Source organism: Eleutherodactylus coqui, chromosome 1, assembly GCF_035609145.1.
Source record: "Eleutherodactylus coqui strain aEleCoq1 chromosome 1, aEleCoq1.hap1, whole genome shotgun sequence".
In the NCBI taxonomy this organism is placed as follows: Eukaryota; Metazoa; Chordata; class Amphibia; order Anura; family Eleutherodactylidae; genus Eleutherodactylus; species Eleutherodactylus coqui.
The window spans coordinates 193788815-193811764 of record NC_089837.1 but is presented as its reverse complement, the minus strand read 5'-3'; the positions used below and the strand labels follow the sequence as shown (position 1 = coordinate 193811764).

General features: G+C 46.0%; 1 protein-coding gene across 2 annotated transcripts in view; it reads left to right on the top strand.

Annotated features, from left to right (window-relative positions):
* Window positions 1-22950, top strand: part of CEP162 (centrosomal protein 162) — a 125647-nt gene that overhangs the window by 43574 nt on the left and 59123 nt on the right. Inside the window, exons 13-18 of one of the 2 annotated variants that reach the window (XM_066605014.1) lie at window positions 1031-1155; window positions 1798-2049; window positions 4718-4855; window positions 10754-10866; window positions 12100-12205; window positions 20840-20966. In XM_066605014.1, coding sequence (XP_066461111.1) covers window positions 1031-1155; window positions 1798-2049; window positions 4718-4855; window positions 10754-10866; window positions 12100-12205; window positions 20840-20966 — 861 coding nt within the window. Of the gene's footprint in view, window positions 1-1030; window positions 1156-1797; window positions 2050-4717; window positions 4856-10753; window positions 10867-12099; window positions 12206-20836; window positions 20967-22950 lie in introns of both variants that reach the window. The other variant, XM_066605012.1, reaches the window with a different exon arrangement.

Here is a 22950-nt window from a genome sequence, read left to right as displayed (position 1 = left end):
ACGACCCCCCAACTGTCACCTTATACGCCGGGAATACAGCGGAGCAAAGAATAAAAATCATTACTCACTTCCCCCGGCGTTCTGCGGTGCTCCTGCAGGCTGTCGTTCCCTCCTGGTCCCCGGCAGAGCATTGCTTTCTGGACGCAGTGGTTGAAATCCCCGCCTCCAGAAACACGTGCCTTCAGCCAATCACAGCCATTCAATGACATCATTGTCATTGGCTGTGATTGGCTGAAGGCACGTGTGTTTCTGGAGGCGGAGATTTAAAGCCCTTCGTAGAGAAAGCAATGCTCTGCCGGCGACCAGGAGGGAGCGACAGCCTGCAGGAGCACCGCAGAACGCCCGGTGAAGTGAGTAATGATTTTTATTCTTTGCTCCGCTGTATTCTCGGCGTATGAGGTGACAGTTGGGGGGTCGTCTTATACGCCCCGTCGCCTTATACGCCGGTATATATTTTTATTGTAACACATTTCTGGATGAATTGTAGGGAAGGGCTTATATATTTAACCCCTTCCTGACAATTCATCCCACGATCGCCGGCAGCCCATTGCTTTCAGTGGAACCTGCTGTATTGCTGGCTCCATTGAATTCAATGGGCAAACATCGTTCTTCTCTGCCACAGCTGTTACAGCTATGGCAGAGGAGAACGATCTTTATGCTGACAGTGCGGGGGGGGGGGCACTCTTGCCGCTATTGTGGCTTAATAGTGGCACCTGGGAACTTGAGATGCAGCCCAACATGTAGCCCCTCGCCTGCCCTATCCGTTGCTGTGTCGTTCCCATTACTTTCTTGAATTGCCCCGATTTTCACAAATGGAAACCTTAGCGAGCATCGGCGAAATACAAAAATGCTCGGGTCGCCCATTGACTTCAATGGGGTTCGTTACTCGAAACGAACCCTCGAGCATCGCGAAAAGTTCGTCCTGAGTAACGAGCACCCGAGCATTTTGGTGCTCGCTTATCTCTAATCTTCACCCTTTTCATGTAAGGTTATTTTTTGTTTGTTTGTTTTTCCCCTCTTTCTATCTTAGGTGCGTTGTCTGCCACTAAGTCGATTAGGTTTGCAGAAAATGCATGCAATTTTCCAAAGGACAAGATGGAACGTCAAGAGACTGCTGCTCAAATCAATATTGGAAAAGCTAAAGACTATGAAAAGGTGGGATTTATTACTATTTTTAGGCTATGTTCACACGGGGCGAAAATGCTGCGGAATGTCTGTAACGGAATATTCTGTGTCAAATTCTGCAGCATTTTCACATCCACAACAAAATCCACAGTCTTGGGCTCTGTTCACATAGCGTTTCTGGACTCCATTTATTGTATATGCCATGATATATACAATACATTAAACTGATGCTTCTAAGGAATTCAGTAAAGTGGTATCTGTCACCAATAGGATCCAATTGTGGAAAGAATAAACATTGTATCCAACAGCCAGACAGAGATTGAAAGGACTCTATTGGTCTCCGTCAGACAAATGTAACCATATTGACGTGTTTAGTGTGTGCCTCGGAGCCTTTCACGACATACACGCTAAATGTACACCACAAACTTGATGTGAACATAGCCTCATTCAAATACTAGGTGTGGCCGCCCGTTCAGATGAGCCACTGTGTCTGTGAAACAATGCAGGAGACACATTGGGTCACCTATATTCTTCTGATGAATGGCTAGACCACCATGATCAGAATTTAAATTCCTAAAAGCCTCTGTGATTGTTTAGTTGTTATGCAGTCTATATAAAGCAAAATAAACACAACTAACTATACTAAAAGCATTAACGGTCCTTACTATGCAGCTCAGCGTTCCCGTTAGTCCAAATGGAAGAACCTCAGAACTCCATTATTTGGATCTCGATGGCAATGATCTGTCTATCCTCCAGAGACTTCAGAATGTTGAAGAGAAGTTAAATGCAGGACATGGACAGAAAGTAACTTTTAAAGAAGATTCTTTAATAAACGATTTTAAGCAGGAAATGGAGCAGATGAAAATAAATTATGAGAAAGAAATCAAAGCACTTAAACAGGAAAACTTCATTCTTCAAACAAAGGTAGTTGTTTTTGTTTAAGAATATTGTAGAAGACTCTGTTTAGGCTCTGTTTATATCATGTTGAAGGACTGCACCTTGTCATTTAACTCCAAGGAGATATGTAGACTTGACACACAGTATGCCACTATATACCAGAGTACATCTTCCTTAGACCCCCATACAGATAGCTTCCTTCATAGTCTGTACAGTTTTAAAAAAAAAAGTGTCACGTACCTATTGGTTCTCACTGACACGACAGTCCTTGGTGTTGGGCGTTGCAGGTTTGACTCTGGTGTTGGCACATGGAAACCCTCTGAGTGTCATGCAGGCAGGGTATCTATCAAACTGTCAATAATTGTGATCTGCTTTCTATTTAAACTTGTATTTCCCATCAGCCTTTGCCAGTTATTGTGGAATTATTCCAATGTTTGTTTGTTTGTTTGTGTCCCATGTTCTGGTCTCCTGTTTACTTTGCCTTGAATCCTGCCCTGTATATCTGTTTACCAAATCCTGTGTAGCTGGATACTGATCTTGGCCTACCGGGCTACCAGTTTGCCAGCTGTCTTGTTTCTTTTAGTCTGCCTGGTTTTACCATGCTCTGATATTGTATTGCTCTTTGGCTTTGACATAGTATGACTTCCTGGTTCAACCCCTGGCTTGTTTGACTCCGTTGCCTGTTCACTCCTCCAACCAGTGGCTAGCCTGGGGACACAACCTGAGGATTGTAGCAGTGAATGCCATATGCCTCAAAAGGGGTTTAACGGTGAAAACGTGCAGTCTCTGCAAACTGGTAGCCGGAGTAACCAGTGCAAAGCTTGGTTGTAGATGTGTGTTTATGGGACAGGCTACCTCACTTAACATAAACATAACAAGGTATACTGATGCATGGATTCCTGTCATCCTTCAGATCTTGATTTAGTCTATCAACCGCATATAAGCTAAACATGCAAACAATGAACATGTAGACAGAGCCTAACCTTCACAAATGGTTTGTGACTTGTATGACCAATCTGAAGACACATTTAGCAAATACAGTTTAAACAAAAATATACATCATACTTTTTCTTTTTTATCTAAATTTATTAGTTCTACAGCTTAAATCTTGGTTTCCTATTACAGCTTAGAATTTTTCAAATGCTACCAGGCTCAATATTCTAGGTGTAATATTTGAGAAACAATGCCGTATTGAAGTACTAATCCTGGTTTTGCATGTGTAAAGGCCCTTTACACGCAACGATTATCACTCAAAATTTGGGCAAAAGCCATCTTTTGAGCGATAATTGTTTCGTGTACATGTGCCAATCTTTCACTTTTCTGCCGAATGATGATTCTATGTTCGACATAAAATCCATTGTTCCGCAGAAGAGCTGATAGCAGGGACTTCATGCTATGTTCTCTGCGGGGATCGCTGGTAACATTGTCTCAGCTGTCAGCCCCATGGCAGAACAAGGAGAATGTATTCAGAGAACAGACCACCCGCTGTTCTTTGAATATAGCTCCCGACAGCTCACGCGTATTAATAAGCTACTAATTGACATTAGTACCAATTAGTAGTTTTTGCAAAATGATCACTCAAAAGCCATCTTTTGAGCGATCATCTTTGTGTTTAAAAGGGCCTTAAGGGAGGATTGGGAGGGGAATAGGGATACTTGGATGAAAGATTGCAGCCTATTACTGTACAGTCTCCAGTGATCCAAGAGGTGGTTCCAGAAACGTTTCTTCATGTTGTCATCCCTCTTGATGTTAACCATTTTTTGGTCTGAGGTGGAGTTGTCTTTAGCCTTTTCCTCCTAAAGGGTGAGAAGATGAAAAGTTAATGCATATAATCACCCCATGCCCCTAGTCAGAACATTTTTTGACTCTTGACAACTCGTGTCTACTGTAGCTTTTGAAACTTTTTCTTACGTTATCTTCATATATCTAACATTCGCTAAAACGGAATGGTATTATGTTTTTGTATGTTTTTTTACCTTGTCGTCTTTGGTTTAGACCTACTCTCCAAGTATTTTTTTCTATTTCTGTTTTTGGCATAATATAAAAATTATTCACTATAGTACTGGTCGGTCTTCTAAGGCCTCCCTCACACAGACATTTTGTACAGCGTTTAGCACTGCCTTTTCAGCGATGCGCTAAACGCTGTATAACGTTCCCATTCATTTAAAAGGGGCTCCTCACTCAAGCATCAAAACGCAGCGTCTTCAAAGATAGAACATGCATCTATCTTTGGCCGTTTTCAGCCCTGTGTCGCTCATTGAAATGAATGTGCAGCGGGTTCAGGGCTACTGAAAATGTGGCACAACTTGGTACCACATTTTTCACAGCGCTAAACACAGGTGCTAGCTACACTACCTGAAAAAAAAAAAAATCCTCGCCTATCTGGCGCCGTCCAGGTCCCTGCTGCTGCTCTTCAGTCAGAGCAATCTCTTGTTGGAGGCGGGGTCTGTCTGCGCTGACAAGTGCCCAGAGCTTCAGAGAGCAGTGGCAGGGACCCAGACGTTGCCAGCTAGATGAGTATTTTTTTTTTCTGTTTTACAGCTTCCAAAACCTCAAAAATGCATGACAACGCTGCTGAAACCACAGTAAGCGCAGCGTTTTTCAAATGCCTGTTCTGCAAACGCCTGTGGGAGGGAGGCCTAAAAACTGTAGTTTTGCTTTTCACCATAATGCTTCAGTCTCCATTTTTATTTAGCTAAATGCAGGGGAAGAAAAAGTCAAGAAAAGGAGCCGTCTATTTGGAGATCAAAAAAACCCTATAATGGAAGAAGAAATTCAGCAAATAAGACAAGAAATACTGGAACAAGAGACTCTTCTCCATGGGTATCAGCAGGTACTTTATTAGGCATCACACTAAACCCTTCTGACATTGTAGTGTGGAACTGTATCTGTGTAATGACTCTGCTGGAAAGTACCAGAACTGAATTTGTGATTTATTTTTTATTAAATATAGGGTTCCAACTTTATTTCTTAAAGGGGTTGTCCCGAGCCAAAACCTCAAAATTTACTATTAGCCCATTCCCCCTGTCACCCCCCGGCATAAAGCAGCCCTTTAAAGCGGTTATAAACCGCTTTCCTACTTACCGTTTTGAAGAAAGAATAACTTATAAAGTTCTTCTTCCAAGATGGCGCCTGTGATGTCCCAGGGTGCGTTCCACGGTGCACCGCGCTTCCAGGAGGCTTTCATGCGCGCTCCCGAGACGCCGGTCACGTGAGCAGGTGACTGATGTCATTGGTGGAGGCGTGCACTTGTAATGAATGAAACGCCACTCCCGTGCAGTGATAGCTTGTCTGCGCATGCGCAGACGAGCTGTATCGCGCGGGCACGCTGGAGCAGCTCGTTCACAGCGGGGAGAGTACAGACTGCGCAAGCGCGTCTAAAAAAGACTGCTGAGGAAGAAATTAGACGGCTCCATGGCGACGGGGACGCAGAGACAGCGCGAGGACGGAGACAAGTGAGTGAATAACTTCTGTATGGCTCATATTTAATGCACAATGTATATTACAAAGTGCATTAATATGGCCATACAGAAGTGCTTACCCCCACTTGCTTTCTCGGGACAACCCCTTTAACTCTTGTGTGGTAGCAAAGTGCAGCACTATAATGAACAAGGCTGGAGTCAAGTAGAGCCCATAGCACCACACATGGGTTAAGTACGCAATAAAAAAACTAAATGATAAAATTTTGATTGAAAACAAAATTTTTTTTTTTTTTTTAAATCTTCAGGCCATGTGCGCACGACACAAATTTGCTATGGATTTAAAGATTGTGAAACGAACTAGTTAATGACATAGAATTCTGTTTTCAAACCCTCATCCATATGTTGCAGAAATTATGTATGGGTTTGGGATGCGGTCACTGCACCATAGGGCCATGGAAAACAAATCGTAGCATGTCCTATTTTGGTTGATATCGACTAAAATACACCATGCAAGTCTTTAGGAGTAGTATAAATATACAGTGAATATGCATTCTTCTTGCAATAGCAAGAATTCTTCAGATCATTATCCAACAACTCTGTTCCAGACCAGATAAGCTCTGCCTGGTGGCTAGCTTTCCTGCGCTATTGCTTCTCCTGCAGTACATCTTGCAGTAGTCTATATTGCAGTAATTTGTACAAGGGCTGTTCTAGCGCCATATCCATCTCCAGATCGGAAGACTCCAGACAGGGGTTTGCCACAGCCACACACACTATGTGTGCTCTTGCTGTAATACTGTATTTACATGTGGACAGTTTAAACTGTTTTGTTCTGCGTTCCATCCCAGCAGGCAGCTGTAGAACCAACTACTGACACCCCTTTATCCCAGCCTTTGCAAGTTGCTGAATCAAAATGGGTACGATCCCTGCCACAGGTGGTCACTGACCTTAACAGGGCCTCTACCACAATTTTAGAAAGGCTAGACGATTCTGACAGTCAACCTGGTCAAAACGTGTCAGATGGAGATGAGTTGCAGTGGACACTACCCATGGTAGACCATGAAAGAATGCTAGACACTCCCATTCAAGGTGATCATCTAGATCTCCTGCTTCACCGTTTCATTCATTTCTCCCTTAACTGAGATTGCAATCTCTCTCCAGAGACAGTCAGTCAGAGGAAGAACTCTTAAAAGTCCCCTTCTGATGTGGATGGAAGAACAGGCTTCTAAAATTTTCACTATGGTAGATGGCCTAATAGTTGCCATAAGGGATACCTTTTCAAATCCCTATCAGGTTTCTACCACACCAGCCGGGTATTTTTCATTCAGATGTCCAAAGACGTTCAGGCTATGCCACAGAATTTTCGTCTCCTCTTCCAGATGTTTTTTTTCTTTTTTTAGTTCCAGAATTCCATGGTATCCTTCAAAAGCCATAGCTTTTCTTTAGGCAATGGACAATGTGTCCTCTCAAGGCATCATCGTTCCCATGCCTGGTTCTCAGTGCTTTGCAGGTTTTATATTCAAATATGTTCATGGTACCTGAAAAGGATGGCTCTGTCAGACCAGTTCTGTATCTGAATCAGTATGTAAAAGTCTGATATTTTCACATGGTATCACTAAGATCTGTCATTGCCTCCATGGAACTGCAGGAGTTGCTGTTATCCATCAGCATCAAGGATGCCTACCGTCATGCACCCATCTGCCCAGCGCATCAGCGATTTATGGCACTATCAATTCAAGGTCCTTCCATTCAGGGTGGCCATGTCTCCCTGAGATTTCACAAGGGTTCTGGTATCAGTGATGGATATCCTTTATTCCAAGGGGATAGTGGCCAAGCCATATCTTGACGATATCATGATAAAAATCCAACCCTATCGGCCAACCTGAAGAATCTCCACATCACTCTGGACATGCTATTCGGGTGGATCATCAACCATCCCAGGTCTCTTCTAACACTGTCGCAATGGCTGGATTTTCTGCATCTATCCTCTCACACAGCTCAAGCACATGTGCTATTGCAGATGCCAAAACTACTACTACTTCAGAAACACATACGATCTATGCAAACTCCAAATCCTGTGACAATTGGTCACAGCATGAGGCTGCTGGTCTTCTCCTTCGAGGTGATTAGTTTCGGGCAATTTTGCATGCAGCTTCTGCTGTGGACAATTCTCTCAAAGTGGGACAAGTTTGTGACCTCCCTCGATCAGAAGATCTGACTACGTCTGCACATTGAGCACTCCCTGTTTTGGTGGCTGTATCCATCTGGGTTGTTCCTTTCTGATGCTCCAATGGCAAATACTCACCACGGATGCCAACCTTTCCAGCTGGGGGGTACTTCGAAGAATCTCTTGGTGCAGGACCTTTGCCCAAAAAGGGGACCAAGCCACCGATTAAATGAATTCAAACTTCATGATATTCTCCTGTCTCTTCATCACTTCACACTCCAGCTTACAGAGCTACCAGTGCGAGTCCAAACTGAAAACGCGATGGCCGTTGCGCACATCAGAGGTCCCCAACTCCAGTCCTCAGGGACCACCAACAGGTCATGTTTTCAGGATATCCTATAGTAAGAACACCTGTGGCAATGTCTGAGGCATTCACATTAATTACATCACCTGTGCAACACTGAGGAAATCCTGAAAACATGACCTATTGGCGGTCCCTGAGGACTGGAGTTGGGGAACACTGGCGCACATAACTCATCAAGGCGGAAATCGTAGCACCATCATAGAGGAAACAGCGAGGATCTTGACATGGGTCGATAATCATGTTCCGGCACTTTCAACCGTCCATATACTGGGAGTAGACAGCTGACTTCCTCAGCAGAGAGACAGTCGACAGAGGAGAATGTAAACTACACCCCGAAGTCTTTCGGGAACATTATCGATGGTGGGATTATCCGGACATCGACCTCATGGCGTCCAGAATCCAATCACAAGCTGCCTGGTCTCTGGGCCCCCAAGCTGTGGAAGCTCTAGTAATTCCATGGACAATTCCAGTTCCCGTACATCTCTTCCACCCCCCGGGTGGCAATACTTGCCGTCCGGCAATGGTCGGAGCAATGGCGGAAGCTGGCACTTTGCCAGCTTCTGCCCTGCGATAGAAAGGTTGCAGGAGGGACAGAGAAGAGCGGCAGCTTCCTGGTGAATGGCCCAGCAAGGCACAGGTGAGTATAATTTTTTTTTTTTCCTGACAGAACCCCTTTAAGCTTGTACTGGATGCGTTGGTCTCATCCCATTGAGCCCAAAGTGAAGTTCCAGCTGATTAGTTGACCTGGAAGGTGGCCGTCTTGGTAGCAATTACATTGATCCACTGGGTCTCAGTGCCCGTAGCTTTGTTGGCCAAGCCTCCGTTCAGTCTTTTATGTGGAGGAAGTGGTCCTGCGTCCTGTTCCTTCTTTTCTGCATAAGGTGGTGTTTCGGCACTCCACATCAATGAAGACCTTGTTCTGCCTTCTTTTTGTGCATCTGCTGTTTATCTTAGAGAATGCGCTCTTCACAAACTGGATCTATCTCGCAGGTCTACCTTTGTCAAAGATCATCTTTCAGACACTATTTGTGATTCCTAATGGCACAAGACATGGTCACTTCTCACTGGATCTGATCAACAGTAAGAGAGGCTAAAGGCAAAACGCCTCCATTCTGTGTTACAGCGCACTACACCATGCTAAAGGCAAAATGCCTCCATTCTACTTGGACAATGGGTGCCTTGTGGGCGGTACGCAACAGGGTTTCTGCTATGCAAGTGTGTAAGGCTGCTACATGGAACTCTTTGCACACCTTTTCAAAGTTTCACTGGGTGCATATTTCTGCATCCGCGAATGCCTACCTAAGTCGAAGAAGGTTTTTTTTTTGTTTTTTTTTACAAATGGCTATAAACTCATCGCATGTGTCATTCTATAATTTTCCTACCCTTGAGCGACTGCTCTAGAATGTCACAAGGTCCTTTTGACCTTACATACTATGTCTTCAGCTGTGTCATCGCCAATGATATGGACGAGAAAACAGATTTCTCGTCTTGTTCATTGGGAGACACAGCACCCACCCAAGCTGCTGTTAGCATTTTTAGTTATTCATTCCTCCTTGTTGGAGAGCTCTCTTTGCAATTGCACATGGTGCTACAGGGGGTTACAGTTTTTAATAGTTTTATTGTCATACTGACTGTTAATTGTGCTTTCTCCTTGGCTGCTCCTACTGCTTGCATACAAACTAGTAGGAGTGGTGCCTGCAGGAAGGTTATAGCCAGTAGGAGCAGCTAACACTTTTACTGCTTAGTGTCTGGCTCCTAGTGGCAGTAGCTATGCCCAAAATCTTCAGCTATGTCCCACAATGAGCGAGACAAGAAAGAGATTTTACAATAAGTACAAAAATCTTGTTTTTCCTGTATGAATACACTGGAGAAAAACCACAGATTTGCTTTCCCCTCCTCACCCTCTTGGAACAGTTTAGGGTTAGTTTTACTCTTTGGCAATGAATCTCTCTGTCTCCACTTTTGCTGCTCTCACTGCCTTCTTGTTTTAGCAGTTCACATGCTTTCTTTTTGTTGTTTATTGCCCTCTTTACATCTTTATTGAGCCACATTGGTTTTCTTCTATTCCTAACCATTTTATGAATTGCTCACATCGAGTATTTAGGATGATTTCACATATTTCCCCATTTACTGTATGTACTTTTATTTGTGAGTATATTGTGCCAGTCGATAAGGTTAAAGGGAGTCTGTCAGCTAGAACATGCTGTCCAAGCTTTTTTGCGGGAAAAGATTTAGTATAACTTGAATTTTATTCTTTTAAACCTTTGCTCATTCTAAGATGAACAGTCCAATGGGTGGTTCCATCAGCTATCTGTGTATGATTGAAAATATAGTGGTAGCTGTAAATCTAGAGGTGAATATAAGATGAAGAATTGGTTATGCGTGTGAGTGGATCCCTCCATAATAATTTCAGAGAGTTGAACTATTTATGTTTTTCCTTAAAGGGGTATTCCTATTTTAGACATCTATGGCATATCCACGGGATATGCTATAAATGTCTAAGCGATGCAGCTCCCTGAATCTGATACCTATACGTATCTGCAGAATGCATCCAGGCAGAGAGAAAATGGAAAGTTTGCTTGTCACGTGTATGACTCTCTCCATTCACTATTCTGAGAGTCAGAAAAACAGCCGAGCCATGACCCCCAATGAATGGAGAGTGGCAATAATGCGTGTCCAGCTCTTCGTTAACACTCAGCCTGCATGTGGAGGCCAGACATTGAAAGGAGATCTGCTGTAAAGTATATTATGCTTAACCTCATTTATTGTGCATGTTTTCAGGAAAATGAAAGGCTGTATAATCAAGTCAAAGACCTCCAAGTTAAGAACAAACAGAATGAAGGGCAAATGTTTCAAGAAAACCAGGCTCTAAAGGTAGAGCTTATTTCGATAAGGTAAATGTTCATGATTATACATGTAATGGGTTCAGCAGTATTAAACAAGTATTCACATAATCATATTATATTATTACACTTAAAGTGTACCCGAACACTTCAATTGACTTTTCAGATTAAGGGGCCGTGTTCATACATAAGGGATAGCACTATTTATGGACATTATGAATTGTAGCCTGTACTTTTTTTTGGCGTTTTTTCCCCTTTAGAAACTCTGCCTAATTATGACTCTTCCCTGAGATGGTAGGTGGAGATTATTTGCTGTCATGTCTGCCATACACAGCACACCGTAAAGAAAATTCTTGTCTTCTCTCATACAGAGAAGCAGCAGAAAGGGCATCATAAAATAGTATTGTGTATTGTAGCTATGATTCCAGTAGCTGTAATACAGCAAGACAACTATTAGCTACACACCATCTGTGTTTGTGTGTGTGTCTCCCTACTTCTTTCACCCACCTTCCCCCCCCCCCCACACACACTTTCCATGGATGTCTATGGGCCGCATGTAACCTGATGTGTCAGTGAGATGTTATTCTGAAGACTAATTTTAGTAGTATTTTAGCAAAATGAGTAAACAATTTAGGAGGAGGACTGAAAAGGAGCATTGTAAGTGAAGGAAGAAGCATATATGGTATTACAAAGTTTCTTATATTCGCCCTGTACTGTTAAGTTTTCCAAACTTTGCTGAAAGCTTATTGGCTGTTTAAATGAGTTATTCGGGGACTATATGTATTTTTTTTCTTACAAAGCTGCCCAATATACTGTAAAAACATAACAAAATCCATTCACTTCTTTGCAGTTTCTAATTTGCTGCTGCCTGGTCCTCGCTAGTCTTCAGTTCCAGGTACATGGAGCTGGTGTCCAAAACACCACAGGCACCAGGGCCGTGTAACTGCTGTAGCCAACACCGTAGTGATGTGGCTAGATGCTGTTCCTTTTACATGCTATGCATTGTCTCTCTTCCATATAGAGTCTGCTGAAGATCTATCATCTGTTCTTACATCTGTCTGTCACTTAAAATGTACAAGGTGTAACCTTGCATTTGGACAACCCATATATATATATGGGTTGTCCAATTGCAAGGTTACACATTGTCCATTTTATATATATATTTCTAGAAAAAGCTGAAATAGCAGGAAGTGGGATGTAGTTTCCCTACACCAGTTCTAAAAATCTCTTCATCAGCAGCAAAGATGACATATTAGCCATAAATAACAATTGCTTGTATTGTAGGGAAGAGATGAATAGTGCCAAACTACACAATCAATATACACGCAGTGAATCAGATCACAATGCCAAGAGCTATACAGATTTGGCTGCTGAACTGAGAGCTATTCAGGTAAGCAGGACGATGTCTAATTATTACAGATTTGTTTTAATGCCTTGAAAAGTATATTTATATCAATACAATAGGATTTGCTACTGATAAAAATGAGGGATCCATAAGACTCTTAGCTGTTTGCTTCTACAACCTCCTGTCACTGGTAATGTTTTCTACTATGGCTAAATAACGGTTAGTAATGCTTCCAGTAATGGTCATTAACAGAACAATGACCCTCTATATTATTATTTAACGCCTTAGGCCTCACGTCCACGGGCATAATACAGGTTGCGCGGATATTTGATGCAGATTTCTGCAGCGAATGCACTGTGTATAATCTTTAAATTGTATTTTTTGGCTTGCGGGAGATCACAGATTTTTCATGGATGCATTGTGGATCATCTGCACGTAGAAAAAAAAAATTAAACCCCACCTCCCAGCCTTTTCCCCACCTTCGTTAGTAAACCTAACTTTCAAATCCGCAGTGCATCCGCAAATGTATTTGCGGATGCACTGCGGATCTCCATCACCCATAGAGATCAATGGGGTCCACTCACGCGTGAACCACATCAAAATGGAACATGCTGCGTTTTATTTCCCACGTGTGAAATCCGCAAATCGAAATAAACCACATCCACGGCTGTTAAATTAACCATGGATGGTTAATGCTTCACTATGGGAAAATTTGATCTACACATTTCACGCACAGGAGACACGTGCAGATTTGCTAAATGAATTATGCCCGTGGACATGAGGCCTTAGGGATGCATTTTTGGGGGTGAGGGGGTTTCCTTGACTTTTTTCCACTTTGAAAAATGATAAAACTTTTTTTTTATTTTTTATTTTTTTTTCTTTTTTAATCCATCCACATAGCTGTCTAAGGGGTTGTATTTTTCACTGATGCTTTTTTTTTTTTTTAAAGGAATTTTATTTAGCCAGAAATTAACAAGCATATAAACATAGGTAGCTGGCACCGCAGGTGTCAGGTTCAGTAAACTGTACATTGCGTAAAAATCAGGGTAAAAAGAATCTCCACCTGTATATACCCATCTGTTTCTACTTGGCACTTGATGTCTGACTAATACTTCCCCCCCCCCCCCCCCTCCCCCAATTAACCTTAGAACCTAGAACCCCCCCCCCCAACCCCCCGGCGCGACTCCTTTAAGGAAAAAAGCGGAAATAGAGTAGAGAAAAAAATTAAAATAAATAAATGTAAATAAACGGAGCATTTTGTGTTTTCTGAGCATATGGCTTTAACTTGGATAATATGTCATACGGATGTCCCTCTTCCTATCTTCCCCACTCCCTCACTCCTCCACCACTGCCTAGCTTGGCTCTCCCACCGCCGTCGCGAGGCAGCTCACCCAGCCACCCCAGATCTTTTCAAATTTTCCGGGGCACCCCCTGGCCATGTATGTCAGTTTGTACATAGGGATTTCGGAGTTGACCAGCCGGACCCATGCACTCCTGGTCGGTCTCCCGGGGTGTTTCCAGTTGAGTAGGATCACTTTTTTTGCGTAGAAAAGTAGCAGCTTATACAGTGTACGTGTTGCTGCAGTCACCGGCAGGTCTCCCACCAGCCCAAAGAGGCATGTTCCAGGATGCATGATCCTCGGAGCCCCTAGGTGCGTCTCCATAAAAACAAGCACATCTCTCCAGTAGTCCTGTAGGACCACGCACTCCCAGAACACGTGCATGATCGTCCCATCCGCCGCCTGGCATCGCGGGCACGTTGCAGCGGGGAGCAATCCCACAGCACGCAGCCTGGAAGGGGTATAATATATGCGGTGCAGGAACTTGATTTGAATGAGCCTGTCTCTAGCGCTTACCAGGGGGGGACCGGATCCACCCAATATATCCTCATCCCCCCCCGAGGTCAGGTCAGGGATGTCCCCCTCCCATCTCTGCACGGCCCTCTCGCCCAGCAAGGCTAGATGCCGCACTATATGGGCATAGAAGCTTGACAGTGGCCTGACCGGGTTGCACGTCCGTGCCAGGCTCTCCAGTCATGTCATAGATAGTGGGATGGATAGACCCCCAAATTGCGCCCTGGCCACCCCTCGCAGTTGGTAGTACCTAAAGTAAGAATTTTCGGGCAGGCCGTGGGCTACCCGCAGCTGCAGAAAGGTGCTAAGCGTGCCCCCGCTGACTATGTCCGAAAGGACATTGACGCCCCAACGTCTCCAGAAGGCAGACTCTGTGAAGCGCTGGAAGTGTGGCAATTTGGAGTTATTCCAGAGGGGAGTATGTGGGGACCTCGCATTCTCATCTGCAGTGGACAGTCTCGTGACCCGTTGCCAGGCCTCCAGTGTCACCAGCATGGGAGTGGGCAGAGGGGCAACCGAGGATGAGGGGCCGCTCAGTAGCAGCCCCCATAGGTTCTGGGCAGGGTCCACCATTCTACGTTCAAGGCCTACTACTGGGTTGTAATCTGACGAAGATAGCCACCATCCCGCGTATACCAGTTGGCTGGCCAGGTAGTAGTAATAGAAGTGTGGCAGGGCCAGCCCCCCCCCCACTCGACGAGAGGCACAGGGTCTCCAATTTAATCCTGGGTGTGGTGCCCCTCCACAGTATACGCAGCACGATCCCGCGGAGCATAGTAAAGAATTTTGGGGGGACTAATGTAGGGGAATTGTGCAGTACATACAGAAATTTTGGTAGCATTTTCATTTTAAGCAGGTTTATTCTGCCCACCAGCGTGAGTGGGAGAGACGCCCAGCGTGTCGCCACCTCCCCAGCCCAGAAGAGGGACCAGGTTGGAATTGTAAAAGGCGGATAGTTCCGCTGAGACCTTTATGCCCAAGTAAGTGGTCTGGGTTGTCCAACTCAGCGGGGCGGGCAGGGGGAGCTCAGCAGCCGCAGGGTCCACCGCCAGCAGATGGGTCTTGTCCCAGTTGACCTTAATGCCAGAGTGCGTGCCAAATGTGCCAAATATAGCCAGCGCCGCCTCCAGAGACGCCTCTGGGTCCTGGAGAAAAAGGAGGGTGTCATCTGCATAGAGCGCTATGCGCTCTTCGTAATTGTTCAATTTAAATCCCTTTACTGTTGGTGACGTTCGGATTTTGATCGCCAGAGGCTCTATGGCGAGGGCGAACAGGGCGGGGGACAAAGGGCAGCCCTGTCTTGTGCCCCTACTCAAGGAGAACTGGGCAGAAACATGTATATTGGTCTTAATGTTAGCCACCGGGGAGTCGTACAGAATCTCGATCCATTTAATAAAAGTTGGCCCGAATCCGAACCGCCGCATCACCGCCCACAGGTACTTCCACTCTACTGAGTCGAAGGCCTTTGCCTGATCTATAAATACCAGAGTGCGCTTCCCGCAGTTAGTATGTTTGTACGATAGGTGGTTAAAGAGTCTCCTCAGGTTCATGTCCGTGCTTTTGCCAGGCATGAAGCCGGACTGGTCAGCGTGTATGATCTTGCTCAGTACCGAGTTTATACGGGTCGCCAATATTTTTGCAATTACTTTTACGTCGTTGTTAAGGAGGGAAATGGGACGGTAAGAGCCGCAGTCCATGGGATCTTTTCCGGTTTTAGGGATCATTATTATTAGGGCTTTACGCATCGTGTCCGGTAGCGCCCCCTCCCGCAGAATAGAGTTATATAATGTTAAAAGTCGAGGGGCCAGGGTTTCCACATTTTTTTTGTACCATTCCCCAGGGAGCCCGTCCACGCCTGGCGACTTTCTATTGGGAAGTGATTTAATCGCCTCCGTTATTTCCTCTATGCTCAGGTCTCTATCCAGATGGGCCGCACTGTCTCTGCTCAGCGACGGGAAAGGGATGTCATCCAGATACTCCAGAAGCTGCGCTTCCGTACAACTTAGTTTGGAGGTGTACAGGTCTCTGTAGAATTGGGCGAACGCTTGGTTGATTAGTTTGGGGTCGCCTAGTAGAGTACCCCTGCTATCTCTTACTGCTGTAATTGGTGGCAGTGTCTGGTCCTCTCTAGCCAGGTAGGCCAGCAAGTGGCCATTCTTGTCTCCCTGATCAAAGATCCGGTGGCGTGAGTACAGAAGTTTCTTTTTGCTATATTCTACCAGCAGTAATTTGTATTCCCGCCGTAGGGCACTCAAAGTTGTAGTAGTTTCCGGGGAGGGGTCCGCTATGTGTCCAGCCTCTGCTAGATCAAGGCGGCGCTCCAGGTCCAGACGGCTGGCTCCCAGGGATCTTCTATGCTCGGCGATGGCCGAGGTAAAGGATCCCCTGGTGAAGGCTTTAAATGCATCCCATACCACTAGCTCCGAGGCCGTCCCCTCGTTGACCCCCCAGTACATTTCAGCCTCTCGTTCTACATATTCGTGCACTTCTCTCTGTTCCAACCACAACGGGCTCAGTCTCCACATAGGACGACTGCCCTCAACTCCAAGGTCAAGAACCAGTTGGAGCGGGGAGTGATCTGAGATACCTCTGGGCAGGTAGGATATGTCACGAACCATGGGGAGGCAGTCCGGAGAGCCGAAACAGAGGTCTATGCATGAGAAGGCATTATAGGTCGGGGTGTGGCACAAGTAGGCTCTGTCATGTGGATGTCGCGCACGCCACACTTCCTGCAATAGGTAGGAGTCAGCCCACCCAGGCAGCCGGGTCTGTGCGTGAGCAGCTGGAGTGAGGCGGTCCCGCACAGGATCCAGGATTAGGTTGAAATCTCCCATAATTACTATCGGGGCTGTCTCCAGGGGGACCACTCGGGCCATCACCTCATGAAGTATTTCGATATTGGCAGGCGGTGGTAGATAGACACTTACTATCGTGAGGAGGCGCCCGTGGAAGGTTCCCTGTAGAATCAGGTAACGCCCCCCAGGGTCTATGTGTATTTGGCGGAAGTTGAACTGGGCCGATTTGGCTACCAGTATGCTGACTCCCCTAGCATAATTTGAGTAAGTCGCGTGATACGCTGAGCCTATTGTTGCTCGCTTAAGCGCCAGCGTCCTCGAGCCCCTAAGGTGTGTTTCTTGGAGTAATATTATGTGAGGGGAGTGAGTTTTGAGGAAGTCAAAGACCAATGCTCTTTTGATTTTAGAGTTTAGGCCCCTGACGTTCCAGGAGACCAGTTTTAAGTATGTACTAGCCATTTTCAAGGGGCTGGTTATCGTTCCCATAAGTTCCTCGTAAAGTATCCGAAAAAGAGTCGCGCCAAAAACAACAACAAATAAAAGTTACAGTGCAAACCAAAATCTGTTCACATTTGCCCCCCCAAAACCCATCCCCCCCTCCCACCCTACCCATCCCCCCCTCCCACCCTACCCATCCCCCCGAACTTTGGACAGGTTTCGATCCCATAACTCACAACTTGTAGGGGGCGTAAGGCCTGGCCCCAAGAGAGTCACCAACAAACTATAACAGAGAAAAAGGGGTTAAACAGTAACAGCAGTCACAGACATGAAAATGGAATTCCCCTGTGAAGGAACAGAGACAGGATTATGCAAATGTGGGTTGCGCCAGTGTGGACTAGGGGTACCCAGCTCGGGCCGCGGGCAGCACCCAGGCTTCCAGACCAGCCGAGCCCTCACAGTCTGAAGAAAATAGTAGCTTTATCACAGTCCACATCACTTTGCAGTTTCATTATCTTCAGCTGCCGACCTTCTTGTCTAAGATGGAGGGAGAGGGGGCAGGAAAGAGGGAAAGAACGGGAAAAGAGAGGGGGGAGAAAGGGGGGGCTGGAAGGGGAGGGGGGGGGGAAGGGGGAAGGGGAGGGGGAAGGGGGTCTCCCTCCGCAATTACAGTGCAAAAGAAAAGGGGAAGTTTTGGTCGGACAGCCACATCAAGCGCGCATTTTTGAGAGTCTCACGACACGGATCAGTTTCGTTCAAGCCAATTTAGGACGTCCCCTGGGTTTTCAAAAAAGTGGGAGCGGTTATCCTTGATCACCTTTAATCTAGCAGGGTATAACATGGCGTAGACCAGTTGTTTCGAGCGCAGCGTCTTCTTTACTTCTGTAAATTTTTGCCGCCTCTGTTGCACCTCTAAGGAGAAATCCGGAAAGATGCGGACTGTTTGTCCGTCTACTCTAAGTGGTTCTCTCTCACGGTTAAGTGCCAGGATTTTGTCTCTGTAGTTAAGCAACTTTGCAATAAAGGTGCGTGGGGGGGCCCCGGGTGGCGGGGCCCTTGATGGGATGCGGTGAGCCCTCTCAACACAAAATAGGGGGGACAGAGAGTTGGGGCTATACTCCTGCTTGAGTAGCGATTCCAGGAAGTCGCAAGGATCTCTGCCCTCAACGCCCTCCGGCAATCCTATAAATCTGAGGTTGCATCTGCGCAGGCGGTTCTCCATATCGTCCATTTTCTTACGCTGCGCCACGAGATTTGAGTTAAGGGTGCGCATCTGGTCTGAGAGTGGTGCAACAGTGTCCTCTAAGTTAGAGACTCGCGTCTCGACCTCTGTTGTGCGCTCTCTCAGCGTTTGGACGTCCGCTCGCAGTAGCCCAAAGTCCGACTGCAGTGCGTCAATTTTTTCAGTGAGGGCAGAGCGCGATTCTGTGATTGCCTTCAGTACGTCGGCAATAGTCGGGCCGGGTGTGGAGGGGGAAGCTGGTGTGGCTCCCTCAGAGGATGCGCTCTGTGGGCTGGAGGGCGCGTTAGGTCGGGTGTCCGCCGAGGTGCTGGGCCGAGAGTATTGTTGCAGCTTGCTAGTTATTTTAGCTTGCTTGCTGGGCGCCATGGCGCCAGAAAGTAGTAGTAGGGGATGTCCGCAGGCTTGAACTTGTAAGATGTCACAGGGGGGGATTCATGCTCAGTTTAAGCTTTAATACATAGCTGTTGGAGTACAGTCATAATGCAATGGTATCTGTGTGCCACCGACGCGCTACCTCCGGGCGGCAGCTCAGGGCTCGGTCTGTAGATGTACGCAAAACAATGGGTTATGGTCCCGGGGTACTGCTGATGAAGGGGGTCCGTGGGTCCGCCAGGCGACCAAACACATGGGAGGGGGGGGCAGTTAGTTGCTCTCTTGGGTGTGCGGGGGGGGGGGGGGGTTCTGCATGCAGTACTCCTTACTGTATGCTCAGCTTCTTCCGCACTCCCTCTCTGCCCCCTGCGTTTCCAGCTTTTTTCCCCCCTAGATCCCCTGTCCCCCCTACTCCAGATGCCACTCGACTGGGGGGGCCCCTGATATGTCTGTCAGCCTGGGATGGCCTCTGGTGCCCCAGGTGTAGCACTGCAGTCCAGTGGGGCCGAGGGAGCACGGGGGGAGGGGGGGCGTCCCGGGTCGGCGGCGGCCGCCGCGTCACTCACCCGGTCCGCAGCTGTACAGGGTGGGCCACCCGGCCTCTCCTCTTCCTCTGGTGCCCTTAAGCTGGTCCCCGCTCCAGTCTGCTGGGCAGGAGAGCCCGCGATTCTCCACTTCCGGTCGCGGCTGGCCGGCACTTCGGGTCGCGGCCAGCCGGCACTTGAGCCCGGGGATGTTCAGGCCTTGTAGGCCCCGCGGCGCTCCTCTCCGGAGAGGCTCAAAAAACGCCTCCAAGCGTTCCTGCTGGGTTGGGGATGCCAGCGCCGGTCTCCAAATCGCCGTCCCAAGTCTCCAGCTCACGGGATGCCGTGGATTGTAGCGGCTACTGAGCGGAGCCTCAGCGGGCACTTCTTCTCTCCTGGGCTGCCAGGCCACGCCCCCACTGATGCTATTTAATGTGCCATGTAATGTACTGAAAAAGAATAAAAACTAAATTCTGCCATCTTTGGTGAGGTTCTGTTTATACAGTATACACACTGCAACAAAAATGACATGATAACTTTATTCTATATATAGATGGATAGATAATGTGTATGTCGTCTTCTGACTGCCATAACTTTTTTAATATTACCACCGACATAGTTGTGTGAACGCTCATGCGGGACTTCCTGTAGTCTCTATTATTACCCTGTTGGAGTGCATAGGGCTTTTTGATAGCTTTTAATTACATTTTGTTCTTTGAGACTGGGTGACCAAAAAAAGTGAAATTCTGGGGTAAATAATGCATTACTTTGATAGATCAGACATTTTTTTTATGGACTCAGTGATCCCAAATAGGTTTTTGGCTTTTTCTTATTTATTTATTTTTTATTATAAGTATGGCAAAAGTTTTTTTTGGTTTGTTTTGTGTTTTTTTTTTGTAATTTTAATTTACCTTTTTTCTAATTAATAACCTTTTTTAATTTTTACTTTTTTTTTTTCTTACACCCCATAGGGTAGATGAACTTGCAATGATTTGATCGCTCCTGAAGTATGATATAATTACATTGCCTGTCGGATTACTGTATAATGTAATCTATCTTGATAGGCAATCTGCTATGGCAGTCCTATAGCCTCTCTGAATGCTCCCAGCTGCCATGGCAACCGCATGGCACCCCGCAATCTTATCATGGGGTGTTGTACAGGACTCCCTAAACATTCATCAGGGCATTTAAATGCCGCTGTTAGAATTGACTATGGCATTTAAAGGGTTAATCGCTTCAAACAGTGGTGCGACTGATTGATTGATTGAAGCTTTTGCAGGCAGCTGTCGGCTGTAAAAAAAAAAAAAGAAAAAAACTAAGACGGCAGACACCCGCATTGTATGGAGTGGGATTGGCCCCAGATCCCCCTCCATACAAACATTCATTTGGTTACAATATGTTTCATTTGTTGTGGAGATTACTTTCTTACAATTATATTTCTTCTCTCACAGCAGAAAAGAGAGAGCAATTTGCTAGAAGATATAGCCAAGTATAAAAAGGATAAGCAGGCATTGGAAGTTGATCTATTACAGATGAAGAAAGAACGGGATCTCCTGAAGGGACAGTTAGCCAGCATTTCAGGTAGAACATTTTATATGTGGAGCTGTGTCTTATTTTCGCAGATATACACAGAACTGGGCTAATGAAGTCATGTGATGCTGTAACCACATGTGGACGAAACACTGCCCACCTATAGCAACCAGTGGCTGGGAGAGTTTGCTGATGAGAGAACAGTTAGTGAGCATGCATTTACTGCATCATGGTACCGCAGTGTTAGGCCCAATGTACACAGGCGGATTCAAATTGTGGAATCTGCATGGATGATTCACAGTTCAAGCTGCCCATAGGGAAACATGGTCGTCCGCAACTGAATTAAAGCATGCGGATTTGATTTGCGGACCTTTGGGTGCGGCAATCAAATTGCAGCATGCTCCGTTTCAGTGTGATACCCGCACGGACAGCTTCTATTAAAGTCAGTGGAAGCCATCTGATTGGCGGCTCATCCACAATTGACAATTCAGACAGGCTGCGGATCGGAAGGCTTCCATTGAAGCCAGATTCCGTGGGAAAACAGAAGTTTGGGAGAGAAAAAAAAACAACAACTCTACTGCGCATGTCATCCGGCATGCGGGCACTTTCGCACGCATCTGCAGTAGAGAAAAAAAGAAGACCCAGACGGGTTAGCAGGGTCCTCTGCTGCGGGCAGGCTCGGATTCCACTGCGGGCTCTTGCATGCGGAATCTAACCCACCAGTGGACATGAGCCCTTACTGCTGCTGTGCATACTGCTGTCTTTCCAGCATCAGAATGTACAGATGTACCTGTATTTTCTGACTGGACATTTTAGCAGTAAAATATGATGGATGCATACTAATTCAGTTGTCCTGTGAAAAATAAAAAAAATGAATGCAACATTTTACATGGAAGAGGTCAGATGGTATAGTCAAAATTTTAAAGGGGTTGTCTGACTTACTGGAAATTCATCTCAAGAGGCTCCCAATGTCTAAAAATAACACACCCACTTATACTTTCCTCTCCTGGCTCCCCACTCCGAGTCTTACCAATGACTAGAGATGAGCGAGTATACTCGCTAAGGCACATTACTCGAGCGAGTAGTGCCTTAGCCGAGTATCTCCCCGCTCGTCTCTAAAGATTTGGGGGCCAGTGCGGGTGACAGGTGAGTTGCGGCGGGGAGCCGGGGGGAGAGAGAGATCTCCCCTCCGTTCCTCCGCGCTCTCCCCCGCCGGTCCCTGAATCTTTAGAGACGAGCGGGGAGATACTCGGCTAAGGCACTACTCACTCGAGTAATGTGCCTTAGCAAGTATACTCGCTCATCTCTACCAATGACCTAATGTTTTCGGGCTGCAGTGTAGGGGTGTCTCAGGCTGTAGCAGCCTGTAAGCATTATGTCAGAGGGGAGACCCACAGTGGTGGTGCTGGACACCGTGAAGAGTTGGGAGAAGTAAATCTAAGTGGATTTGTTATTTCCAGATACAGGGAGACTATTGAGATAAATTTTCAGTAAGTCAGAAAACCCCTTTAAGCTACTAGTGTGTTTAAAGCTGCAAGAAAAAGTAAGTGAGCCATTTGATAACCATTAGATCACATATTTTATTAGTAATGAATGCAGGCATCCAGATAATGCTAAAGTCACAATGATAGGCAGCCATAATCTAATAACAAGCGAATGGTTTGACCATTCATATATTTTAGTGAGCACATTGAGTAAACATCCACAATGCAAAAAGAGAAAGTAAGTGAACTTCTGTGTTAATGACGTCTCCAAGAGCTAATTAACAATACTATTTTAAACAAGGAGATTGTATTATTTTAGTGGGCAACTCTGTTATCGCAAATGACGTATCTCTTGAGAAGTTGAAGTTTGCTAGATTTGTTCATTCGATAGCACACTGTTGATGCTTGAAGAGAATGTAATCTGATCAATCAGTACTATAACTTTTATTCCTCCGTGCATAAAAAATACACCTGTATTGGCAATTAATTTCCACTTGTTTGCTCCCAGGGATAAGAGATTCCCATATTCTTTCCACTTCATGTTTCGATTG